Source organism: Heteronotia binoei, chromosome 12, assembly GCF_032191835.1.
Source record: "Heteronotia binoei isolate CCM8104 ecotype False Entrance Well chromosome 12, APGP_CSIRO_Hbin_v1, whole genome shotgun sequence".
Classification (NCBI taxonomy): domain Eukaryota; kingdom Metazoa; phylum Chordata; class Lepidosauria; order Squamata; family Gekkonidae; genus Heteronotia; species Heteronotia binoei.
In genome coordinates, this window is record NC_083234.1 from 32,726,533 (window position 1) to 32,739,508 (window position 12,976).

Below are 12,976 nucleotides of genomic sequence, written 5' to 3' on the forward strand. Positions count from 1 at the left end.
AAAATACTAACCAGAGCCCTGCTTAGCTCCTGAGATCTGACAAGACCAGGCTAGCCTGGGTGATTCAGGGCAGGGCAAGCCGATCATGTCCTTTCAAAATAATTAGAAGGTATCATTACAATGTATTTTTGCATCTTTACTCTAAACAACAGAATTTTATCTTGGGGTTCACAGAATTTTATCCTGAATGCTCATGTCAATTTTCAGTTCAGTATTTCAGTCTTGAAGGTAACTATTCTATTACAGTCATTAAAAACATATATTTTGCTGTTCCATAGATGCATGGGTAGAGCTGATACTCTAATTTGAAATGCAAAACTGTTCTGAACATGTGTCAATTTTCATTCTAGTTTCTTAGTTGTCAAAGAAGAAATCATATTATAATGTAATTTGTATTATTACATATGCACATGAATATCCTTTGAAGATGGAGGAGGGTTGATCAGATGTTTTATTGACTGATGGACAATTATGCTACAAGCATAGTCAGTTTCATTCTGAGCTCTCAACCTTCAAGGAAGAGATGATATTGCAATAATTTCTTGAAAATGGGTGTAAGACATTCAAAATGGTTTTCTTTTTTTTTCTTTTTTTTAAAGAAATGTGTCATAATCATCAGGGATTCTATGACTACAAATTTCAAACTTTGGGCCGTAAGAACAAACCAGTTTTCGATGAGATAACTGCCTTTCAATAAGAAAATTGTTCATCCACTGATAAGAAAGCCAAAATTGTTAGGGTTCTTTCTGATGAAATTTTGTGCATATCTAGTCTAAGGTGGATTTCAGTGTGTAGTTTGTTTTTTAAATCGAAAATAGAGCATTTACATTTCTGAAAATGGAATTTCCAAATGGATTTCCAAATTAGCAACGTCCACACTACTTGAGTGCTGGCACGTAGCTCAGGATCTCTTGAGTTCCAGAAAGTTGTGTAACTGGTTTTTTTGTGTGTGCTTTTTACATTTCTACATTAAAAGAGAGCTGTGAAATATCTCATATTTGTGACATGCCAATTTGGCACACATATATTAATTAACAAGATGTTGGAATGATAGGCATTTATATAGTGGGTATGGAAGAAATCCTGAAACTCTAATTAATATGTCCACATCACCTCCTAAGATGATTTTTTTTAATTGATAAGTAAATTGGGGGGGGGGGGCATTTCTACCATTGAACCCTAAGCAAGAAACAACACAAGGATTAATCTTTGATACACCCATAATTCCAGAATTCAGAATCCTTACCTTCTTTGTGTTCATTCATTATTATGTATTTATTTAGCCTTTTTAATGTCCTCTCTCCCAGGAACCTGCCCAGGGCAGCTTACAAAATAACACACTGTAATAACAAAACACCAAAAAGTTAGTAATTAGCATCCATCATTAAAAGCCAGCACTACAGAGCCAGCCACAAGATTAAAAACATAAAGCACTGAGCAGCTTAATGGTTTCAGAGTGAAATGGTATTAAAAGATATAGGGTGAACAGAAGCATGTTGACCTGGTACCTAAGAGTGTAGTGTGGGCACCAGGCAAATCCCAAGGGGAATGGCATTCCATAAGTGAGGTGCCACTCGTGGAAAAAAGTCCTGTCTCTATTTGCCACCCACCAGTCAATGACTGTCCCAAACACACAAACATAGTTTTTGTTGGTATTGTTTAATTTGCAGTATGGAAGAAAACAGTACAGACATTTGATTTTAAAAGGTGAAGATGAATTAATAAAACTGATATTGTCAGAAGATGTGACAAAAGGTGGTGGCGGCTACAAGCATAGCCAGCTTCAAGAGGGGGTTAGATAAAAATATGGAGCAGAGGTCCATCAGTGGCTATTAGCCACAGTGTGTATATATATGTATATATATATATATATATAATTTTTTTGGCCACTGTGTGACACAGAGTGTTGGACTGGATGGGCCATTGGCCTGATCCAACATGGCTTCTCTTATGTTCTTAAAAGGTTCATTCCCTGGACTGGAAAGAAAGTGATTTAGAAAGAAAATAATTCTATGTACATATATTAAGCACAACTTTCTCTCTGTCTCTCTACGTCTCTCTCTCTTTCTCTCTTTTAGATAAAAAGCCTCTTCATGAAATAAAACCCCAAAGTAAGTTTATTTTTCTCTTGTAAATATACTTTTTTTCTTTGATACTCAGTTCTATTTATTTAAGTGTTAGTTAAGGAAAAGATATACAATAAATATTATGGACAACACAAATGTTGAAACAAGAGCACCGTTCAATGGTTTTAAACAGGTTTGGCCTCCCTGGCAGTATAGGAAAGCGCTGTCAAGTCAGAACTGACTTATGTTGACCCCATAGGGTTTTCGAGGCAAGAAACGTTCAGAGGTGGCTTGCCATTGCCTGTCTCTGCATTGCAACCTTGCTATTCCTTGGAAGTCTCCCATCCAAATACTAATCAGGACTAGCCCTCCTTAGCTTCTGTGATCTGGCCTGGGCTATCCCCAGCATTCCTACTAGGCAAGATTAGGTGGCTAACTAGAGCAGTGCTGGGTAAACTGGTGCTTTTGCTGGCACAATGAAGTTAAGCTACTTGTGATCTGTCGACGAATCCTCTGACACGAAATCATGCTTTAAAAATGAGCCCTGAGGAAGCGTTCTTGAGGTCATATAAATGGGGAATTCTTTGATTGAAGCTGCTTACTCGAGGTGTGTCATGGCTAGGTGGGAGAAGCTTCTAGAATCAACATTTGAGAGGAATATAAGACTAGGTAGTGCTGAGGGCTCACAGGCCATATTTTGCCTGTCAAGCTGCTCCCCCCCCCCACTCCCGGCTCTGCCAGCATGCAAAAACATACTCCTTCAGAATGCCTGATCAGTTTCCAGAAGAGTGTCATTACAGATGTCTACAAAATTAGGCATATGTGCAGGTAAGGATTATTATCTGTCAGCTCTGCTTGTGGACATTCCTGTCTGGCTGCTGGGGGAAACAGGATGCTGGATTGATAAAGCATTGGCTGAATCCAGCATGCCAGCTCTTACATTCTTATCATCATTCAGTGCAACTCATTATGCCATGACAATAGATCTTTTGCCATTTGTTAAATAATAAACCAATACATTATAAGGGTCCTACCTCATTCAGCCTGGAAAATCAGCCAACTAGATCATGCAGTAGCTTCTGCATTGTGTGTATTTGTTTGTTAAAACTTTAACTTGATTTTCAGTCCAGTGGTGGTGGAAAATCACAGGAGGCTTATGGCAACCCTGGAGGGGCTTTTCAAGGCCATTGCCTGTCTCTGCATAGTGATGACCCTGGACCTACTTAATGGTCTCCCATCCAAGTACTAACCATGATTGACCCTGCTTAGCTTCAGAGACCTGACAAGATCAGGCTAGCCTGAGCCACCCGGTTCAAGGCTTTCAGTCAAAAATACTGGCTCCCTAAGCACTTATAGTGATTTAAAATACAGTCATATTATCCGCTGGGAAGCAGTGAATTTTTTGTGTTTAGGCACCATGGAAAGATGCCCGGCCATTTCCTCTTTTGCCTGTGGCCTCAATAATGGCAGCAGGGAGCCCAGCAGCGCCTCCGCTTCTCTGATTGAGCGCCGCATTTCTGTTTATCCTCTGCTCATCTCCTACATAATGACCAGATCCTTAAGGCGGGCCAGACAGACTGCTGGGGTCGATTTTAGTACCGCTAGTTCCTTGGGGAATTAAACTCTTTCTTTAAACTGCAAGATTAGAAGTATGTTACATAAATACAGCTTGTTGCCCACTATTGAATGAAACAGGGGAACATTAAGTTTAAGGCCGCATGAATCATCACTGATGCAAAATCAAAGTCAATTATTAAGATAATTGAGAAACAACCAATTGTGGTAAATAGCCTTATATATAATCCTCTCCAGTTTGGAACCGTGAGGCTTGTGTATTAGAACTGTTTCAAAGACCATTGAGGGAAAGGCTGAATGCAGAAATAGATTTCCATAGCTGGTAGCTACAAGGAGGGGTGGAGGGGAAAGGAGTGACTGCAAGCAGGGCAGAGATCGGAATGCTGTTGGTAGCTGTCTGCTAGCAAACTAATGGCCAAGTGGAGGAAATATGGGCCCTGCACAGCTTGTGAGAAGCCGCTGATTGTAAATGAGATAATTTAATCAATTACGATTCCTAATGCATTAAACCAAATGTTTCATTTTGTGCTTCTACACACCTTAAATTATCTTCAGGTGTTTTATGAAACTTAATCATGGTTAATAGAAACTTCATTACCATAAAATATGCACCCAAATGAATGTTGAGTAACAGTGTCAGGGAATACCAGAAGAAACATCTTCACTGGTTCCTTCAGATATGAACCTTTCCTAACTAAAACAGTTTCTTTTTAATAGGTGACCTTCTCTCTGTTGGGAAAATGCAGGTCTCAAAAATAGAGTTGCCAGCCTCCAGGTGGGGCCTGGAGATCCTCCTATTTTTACAGCTGATCTCCAGCTGTCAGAGATCAGCTCTCTTGGAGAAAATGGCTGCTTTGAAGGGTGGACTCTATGGCATTGTACCATGCTGAAGCCCTTCCCCAAACCCCTCCCTCTCCTGGATCCACTCCCAAAGTCTCCAGGTATTTTCCAAAACCAACTTGGCAACCCTACTTAAAAAGATAATTGGTTGCTTGCAAAACTTTCTAGGTTGGTCTCTCCCCCTCCCCCCCCCTCGATTTTCAATCCCATCTGTCCAAATATTTATGCTTTAAAATGACATACAGAAAGTGTCTGCCTCTCCCATCACCTCAGATTTCTGGTTTTCCAAGGAAAAAAAGGTTTTGTTTGAAATGAGATAAACTTGAAGTGGTATTACTGTTTGGTATTTGGAAACAAATAATGAAATAAAAGATGTTTTCCCATGGGCAGTATTTTTTTCTTGGAAGAAAATTAAGGCGGGAGCTTTGTTCATGTCACCTCTTTAAGACTGGAATTATTTCTAGTTAAAATCTTAGGCTCCTCCATAGACAAGGCAAGAACAAATTCAAGAGCCTTCCACCTACCAGATAGGGTTGCCAAGTCCAATTCAAGAAATATCTGGGAACTTTGGGGTTGGAGCCAATAGCAAGGTTGTGATGAGCATAATTGAACTCCAATGGGAGTTCTGGTAGGGTTGCCATGTCTGACTCAGAAAATTTCTAGGGACTTTGGGGGTGGAGCCAGGAGATTTTCACATTCCCTAAAATAAATAAGTAAAAAACCAGCAGTGCAGTTCCCTCGAATACAGTCCATTTCCTGACCCCAACCAGCTGCATGCACCTCCTCAGTACTCTCTCTCTCACACACACACACATACAGAGAGAGAGAGCGCAGCCAAAATAAACAGTTTGCAATCTCACACTTGTGTGATCTCACTAGGGCAATTTACTCATGAATTGCTTACATTCCAAGTTCTAAAAAATAACACAAGTAAACTAAAGGTTCTGGTTTACCCTTTCCTGCGCAAACAGCCTCTGAGAAGATTATAAAACCAACACAGTTTTTGGGCTCCTTCCCTTCCACCAGGCAGGTTGTTCTGCAGGCTTGCCATGCCCCCAGTCTGGTCTAAGATTTAAAGACACATGCATCTTTCTAGAAAAAAAACAACCTGTTCCTAGTGTCTTCTTAAGCCTTCAATGTTAGAAGGCACATGGGAGCTGTTGGGGTGGGGTTTCCCCCTGCTGGCCAGCTGACTGGAGTTGGGAAGGAGCCTGCAAAAGTGGGGGAACCCCCACTGGGACTGGATATTGGCAAGCCTACTGCCACATCAAGAAGAAAGTAGTAGTTTTTAGACCACATTTTAATGTCAGTCTCTCATTAAAGGTGAGGAAACCTGACAGAAATAGACTAACACCACAATGTGAAGTTTAATTTGAGTGTACATTTCAAAAGACTGGCAGGATGAAACCCCAAATTCCATGTCTTTGCGTAACGGTTTGGCCTCATTAGAAAAGTTTGTGTGAGCTTACTCGAGCCAGTGGGAAAGAGAGACTAGAATAAATATTGGGAGGACCAGGCCTCTTCTCAGATAATCTAATTAGGAGTGAGTCCATTGCAGCTCAGAGCTGGTCTCACATATTTGAGCTTGTAAAGGCTATTAAAAATACATCAGAAAAGGGAGTGGGGGCCCTGAAACCGAAAAAAGGACCCTGAAACCTAAGAGCTATACCACATTTTAGCTCTTTGAATACTGCTTTTGTGTCATTGACTGTTCAGTACAACTTGAAAAATTACATCAGTAATCTACTTATTGGTCCAATCAGAGCTATCATCTAGCCAACTCCGTGGACCTCCGTAGGGAAAACTTTCACTGTACAGTGTCTACAGATCTGTCTGTGGCCATTATGAAATCAGCAAATGTTGCCTACTCCTTTTAACATTCATTTGCATTCTGTTTGTTTCAGTTCTCTGCTTTTGGCTGTTGCTTTTGTAGATATGTTTGCATTGTGTATGTATTGTATGCATGATGCATATAGTATTTATAGGTGCTATGTCTGTTGTGTATGACACTGAGCCTTGTACTGTAAGGAAATTGAAGAAATACTGTTGCTATTGAAACTGTATAACATCAAAGAGGCTAGCACTAAATCACTTTTTGACTGTTTTAATTATTGAATGTGAAATTTTATAATATTTTATGGATTTTAATTGTTGTTGTGGTTTTATGCTGTGAGCCGCCCTGAGCCTGCCTTGGCAGAGAGGACGGGATATAAATAAAATAAAATAAAGTAATGCTACTCTATCTAAAAGTGATAGGATGGCCAACATGAGGATAACCAAATTGCCACATTGGGGCCAACCCAGAGTCCACGGGTTTACAAACCTGCAAGAAAAGCACAAGTTTTGCAGAAATGTTACAAAAATGACACTTTGGGGGATTGGGTGGCTGCCAAAGGAACCCAAAATGCCACACAAAAATGAGGATGAGTTAGAGATAGCAAGGAAGTGGATGTGGAGGTAGTAGCAGTGCTGGGTTGTCGTTAGAGTGATGGTGGTGAGTGAGAGGAGGAGTCATGACCCCTTCTGGGCCAGATGCAGACTCAAGAGCTAACTCATCAGAGGATGAACAGGAGGAGTTCTGAGGGAAGATCAAAGATCCCAGATGATGCCTGTAAGAAGATTCTTTCTGGATCAGAACCATGGTCCATGTAATTAAGCATCCTGTCCCACCCTGTGGCCAACCAGTTACTCTGAGGGTCAACAGCATTCCTTGTGAGTCCCTGTCTGGCAATGACTTATTCTTCTTGATAAAGATTGAAAAATGTTTACATTTTATGAGGAAATCTTGGTATGAAGAAATCCAAAACGGCATGAAAATATAAGAATGTGCTTAATTTGCACAAGGCAGGAGCAAATTCAAAACAGAAATTTCCAGGTTGAAGCAGTAGGGATGAGAAGTTTCAGAGTCCACCACTGTGGTCATATGCCCACCAGGTAAATAACCCAAGGATTAAAAGCTAGTAGCCCTGTTAATCTGTAGAAAAAGAAATAAACACAGTTGTGACATCTTGAAAACTAACACTTCTTTGTGGATCAGAGTCAAGCAAGAAAAAGATAATGAGTGAACCTGCTGATACAATCACAACATGGCAGTATCTTCTGTGACCACTGCTGCCATGATTATAGAAAATGCTTCTGGTCACTGACTGTATCCATGAACATGCTGGTTCTTTCATTGTATTCTCTGTGCACATGGCATCTCTAGGATAGTCGAGATGTTTCATGTGCCGTTGTTTTTCACTGCATGAACTGGTTGCGATTTCCCTTTTCGAAATTGTGGAAGTGACAAATGACCTTTCAGAGCTGACGTTCTTCACCAGTTTAATTTGTCAGACCAAATGTTCAAGGCCAAAAAAAAGAGAGAACATTTTCAAAGAACAATTGAGGCTAAAAAAATAATTAAAAAACAGAGAGTATGAGCAAGTTGATGGTAACACAATAATCTTGTGCTGTTTAGAACGATGGAAAGTGGGATGGTCTGAACACAGATTGTCCAAATGTTTTGCTTTTCTTCCTGGATAAGCACATCTGATTTTCTTGTCTACCAAAGTGCTGCAGCACATCAGTCTTGTATAAGATTGCATGTTTAAATGAATAAATCCATGAATGTAGTATATCTTATTATGAATGTAGCTGCAGTATTGCGTTTGAGGAGAAAAAATAATTTAAAAATGGAAAAAAAAATCAGTGGGTTTTTTTAACACCCACCCCCCACCCCCGGTTTTTATTGTGTTTTTAAAAGTCTGATGAGCCTCCTCTGTGACAGTCTAATTGGTTCCATTGACAAAGATTAATGCCTGTGTTCTGTGAGAAGTGGGGGGGGGGGATAAGTTAAATCACTAAAGCAGCTAAATGACCCCAATGACATTGTGCACTATCAGTGAATTGTTATTGTTACTCATACTCGGCTGAAGATTTTTTAAAGTTTTCATTCAGTAAAGGAAGTATCTGCTTAATCGGTGCTTTTTATTTTTAGAAAAAGCCCAGCAGGAGCTTATTTGCATATTAGGCCACACCACCTGCCCCAGGAGCACATGGCTGCCACATGATGGGTTGGGCCAGCCGGAACCCTGGCCAGGCCAGATGGAGCTCTGCTCCTGTGAGCTCTGGCAGAAAAAATGCTCTGTGTTTTAATGCATTTTGAACCTACCCTTCCTTCAGGGAGCACAGGGAATATGCATTCTCCTCCCAGCTTTTTTCTCACAATTCTGTGAGGTAAGTTAGGCTGGGAGCATATGACTGGCTCAGTTTCACCCAATGAGCTTCCAGAAGAATTTGGGTTTATATACTGATTTTACCACATCCCCATCTGCAACTCTAGCTGCTATATTACACTCCTGCTTGCTTTAAGATCTGGAGATTTTGGGGGTGGATCCTGAGGAGGGTGGGGTTTGGGGAGGGGAGGGACATCAGTGGGGTATAATGCTATAGAGTCCACCTTCCAAAGTGGTCATTTTCACCAGGGGAATTAATCAGTCACCAAGAGATAAATTGTAATCCCAAGAGATTTCCAGATACCACCTGGAGGTTAGCAACCCTAAAAGAAGGCATCTCTACCCCCTTCCACACCAAAAGCTACATGATGGGAAACACCATCAAACAAAGCTCTTATCAAATGACATTGTAATTATGAATTATTGAGACTATTAGAAAGGGGCCATGGTTCAGTTTGCATACAAAATATCTGTTCTTTGGCATGTTCAGCTAGGGTAGCAAGTTATTGAGATAGACAGATAGTTCTGATGTGGACCTAAAACAAGATAGCTGAATTTTTCTAACTTGGGGGTCAGACTCTCCCATAAATCCAATATAAGTGAATGAGAATGATGAATTCGGCTCTGACAGCACGAGCCACCATGGGGTCTGATAAATGCTGGACTCGGCATTTATCAAGAATTCTCTGGTAAATTCTGGTAAATTCATTGAAAAGAGTCATGTTGTCTGGTGAGGTGAAGAAGGCTTTTCTACCCCAGATGTTGAACATTTTGCCACTTTTGTTGACATATATCCTATCCCATATCCTGTATATTCCTGTGCTAATTGTTACTCATGCCAGCATCCCAAAGGGAGCCTACAATTAGACGTTCATTTGGAACTCTCCCCTTCCTTCTTTCAGACATTGAGAATGCTACGGACATTGCCCTGTACTCAGGCTTGGGAGCTGCAGTCATTGCAGTGGCTGTTATTGTGGTCGCTGTGACTCTCTACAGACGGAGCCAGAGTGAATATGGTGTGGATGTTATCGACTCATCTGCTCTAACAGGAGGCTTCCAGACATTCAATTTTAAAACTGTCCGCCAAGGTTGGTAATTTAGAACAATCTTTGCTGAGGAAGAATCTTCTGAGGGCGCTTTATTATTGTCGCATGGACTTGCTTTCACATGGTTATAGTTCATATCACTCCAATAATACCTGTAATACTGGAAACAAATGGGAAGGGTAGATGTCTTGAATTCAAATAAATAATATTCACTCAACTGTAATACTTAGATGTTGTTGTTTCAGTTATGAGCATTCTTGGGTCTATGAGAGAAGCTAAAAACTGCTGAAGTCCTGTCTTGAAAAGGAAAACAGAAAAGATCCTTTCTTACAAATAGTTTGGTGAAAGGACTTGGTATGGAGCCAGTGCTCAAAGTGGGGAGATTTTGTTTCAAATTAGGCCAGACTCAGTTTAGCCATCTTTAGATACATACCTGCTGAGTAACGTTCATTTCTAACAAGCTTCAATTAAGTAGTTACACTTGGAAATCCTAATAGGCAGTTATCATTCATTACTAATAATATAGAGTTACCACAGAGCCCAACAGAACCATTTTCCACCTTTTGTCTTTGTTCAGGTCAGTGCTGTTTGTATAGTTGGGATAGGCAAGCACTGCAAAGGCAAGCTCTTGGAGAGATAGCTTTGTGTTGCCATTGGATGAAGGTGAAGCTGTCTCTGCAAGTATCTGTATCTGCAGTTCCTGTCTCTCCCAGCTTGTGGCCCATATAAGGCTCTGGCATGGACATCCCACAAAGAAAGCAGGACCCTGAGAAAGAATGGTCTTTCTCCAACCACTGAAGTCTCAGGCTCAGAAGAACCTCCTTCCAGCTAGCCTTACCCAGACGGGCACAAACATGAAACCTTTTAGTAGAGAATGCTCACAATATTGGTATGACCCTCTTCCACCCCAAGTTGGATTTCATCCCATTAAAAAAGGTAGGATGGTTTTAGCCCCAGGGATGTACCATGGTGTATTCATATGGTCAAAGATGAATCACCACTCAAGAGATGCCGAGGTTGTCTGTTTTATTGATTAGATCTGTTCCAGTCAGAAGTTCCAAGGTCAACAGTCATCCTCCAGCCTGGTTTGTCCTTCAGTACCTCCATCTGCTTTCATCCAGGTTCTTGGACCTGCTTCCCCTCCTGAGATCCTTCACCTGGTCTTGGTATCTCCTAGCTCTGATCTCCTCAACATTCACCATACTGCCAGCAGGGTTAGTGCTTACAGTAACTGGGATACCCCAAAATTAGCCAAGAGGTAGTTGTGGCCCCTAGGCCAGGAACACCAGTTTCCCTCTCAAGGGGAGTCCTGTATCTCTACTGGCTGCAGAGAACTCAGGCCTGGCTACTGTCAGGCCTGGCTAGACCATTTTGGTGTAGTGGTTAAGTGCACGCATCTGCTCCTGCCATGTCCTCACTGACCCTCAGGGTACTACCTTCTGCCCTGTTAAGTGCCAGTGGCATTCTTACAGTAGTGCCCATGTTCCACCTCTTCTCCCACAGGGCTGGGGTGCTCAGGTATGTGACATGGAGTTAAATCTGAACAGGGAATTAAATCTGAACAAATTCTATTTTAAAAAAAAAAAAAAAAAAAGTTGAAAAGATAGGTATTTTTAAAATATATCGTGTTTAGTCCCAGCACAGACATATCATCACATACTCACAATATCTTTGATGCACAGTTCCATTTCTGGAAAGCTTTCTTTGATGATTTAAGATATGCAGTAGTTAAGTACAGTCCTTTGAATTTGTACCATTTTTCTTGCTGAGTTGGTTGCCTAATTGAAGGTGGGAGGAAGTGCGGAAAAGTGTGAACGTTGCTGCGTTTTAATTCTCCTGAAGACAAAGATGATACAGTATTTCATAGATAAATATATAGCCGTTCTCCTTCCCAAGGGACATGTGCCTTGCAAAGCATACATTAAAATATCAGAGTGAAATTCATGAAGACATTCGAAATTAAGGGTTACATATTTACCACATGAGAGTTTGCATATAAATGGGTTGATTTTCAGAGAGATGTTATCTTTAACTTCATTACCAGAAATACATATTTCAAATATGCTTTTTGTATATGCGTTAAAAACTGAAGACTTTGAGATGGGGTACTTCTTTTTTGAAACTGTCCTAAACGCCTACTCTGGGTTATTTACTGTTACACTGCGGGAACATCAGACAAAATTTAAGAGTGTTCTGGAATTACTTATTTACAGGAATATCCAAAGATCCAAGGCAAAAAGGAGATTGTTGCAATCAAATAGCAACTCTTGTAAGTAAGGCCTAGCTCTTCCTGTATCCTTTAAATAAATACTAACTAGATAAAGCCTGAGTTCAATGAACACTGCCAAAGTTTAGTACTACAAAAGCAGCTATAAATCTGCTTAAACTTAGTATTGCTTATGCCTGTGATCATAGAATCATAGAGTTGTAAAGGACCTCCAGGTTCATCTAGTCCAACCCCCTGCATAATGCACAAATACCTCTCCACAAACATTCCCAGTGACGCCAGCTCCACGTCCAGAAGATGGTGGGAAAAAAAATCCATCTAGGATTCCTGACAAAACTGGCCAGGAAAAAAATTGCTACCTGATCCCAAAGTGGTGAACAGCATTTTCCTGGGCATGTAAGAAAGGGCCATGATAACTGTGACGGAACCGGCCTGATTCAGCCTTCAGACCCAGTCCTGTCAACTCTCTTTTGGGTTGCCAACTTCTGGAGGGAGCTAATCTTCTTCCTGCCACAGGACTCCCAATCCCCCTTGCCAATTCTGAGGTCTGGCCTCCAGGTCCTCTGCCAACCCAGCACCTGGTTATCACAGAGACCAAAGTCCTTCTTTGGGAGACCCCTGGAGGATTGGCACCCTTGCCAACTACATGCTTTCCCCCTTCCCTGGACTCCCCTCTTACAGTAGTGTGGTCTAAGGCAGTTGGGGAAACTATGTAGTACAGAGGGACTCCACACTAAACATACATAACATTTATTTACAACATACACTATTTAAAGGCATTTTTAAAAAGTGAACAGAAACAACAAATCATAATAGAGAAAAAATGCTCCATCTTTCCCTTTTCTAATACTTGCCCTGGCCATACCTTCCAGAACAGGCAGACTTGCCAGCTCAGCTGAACTGACTGAACTCAAACTCCCAACTGACTTTTTTCCTGCCCAAAATCTCCAATATAAATTGCAGTTCCCACCCAGGAACTGGTTTGCCCTCCTGCAGCTTTCTGGGAGA

At 41.0% G+C, this 12,976-nt stretch overlaps 1 protein-coding gene across 2 annotated transcripts in view; it reads left to right on the forward strand.

The window, feature by feature from the left end:
• Positions 1 to 12,976, forward strand: part of UNC5D (unc-5 netrin receptor D) — a 558,897-nt gene that overhangs the window by 420,615 nt on the left and 125,306 nt on the right. The window contains exons 8-9 of one of the 2 annotated variants that reach the window (XM_060251212.1): positions 2,079 to 2,111; positions 9,598 to 9,783. In XM_060251212.1, the coding sequence (XP_060107195.1) occupies positions 2,079 to 2,111; positions 9,598 to 9,783 (219 nt within the window). The remainder of the gene's footprint in view (positions 1 to 2,078; positions 2,112 to 9,597; positions 9,784 to 12,976) is intronic. The other variant, XM_060251213.1, reaches the window with a different exon arrangement.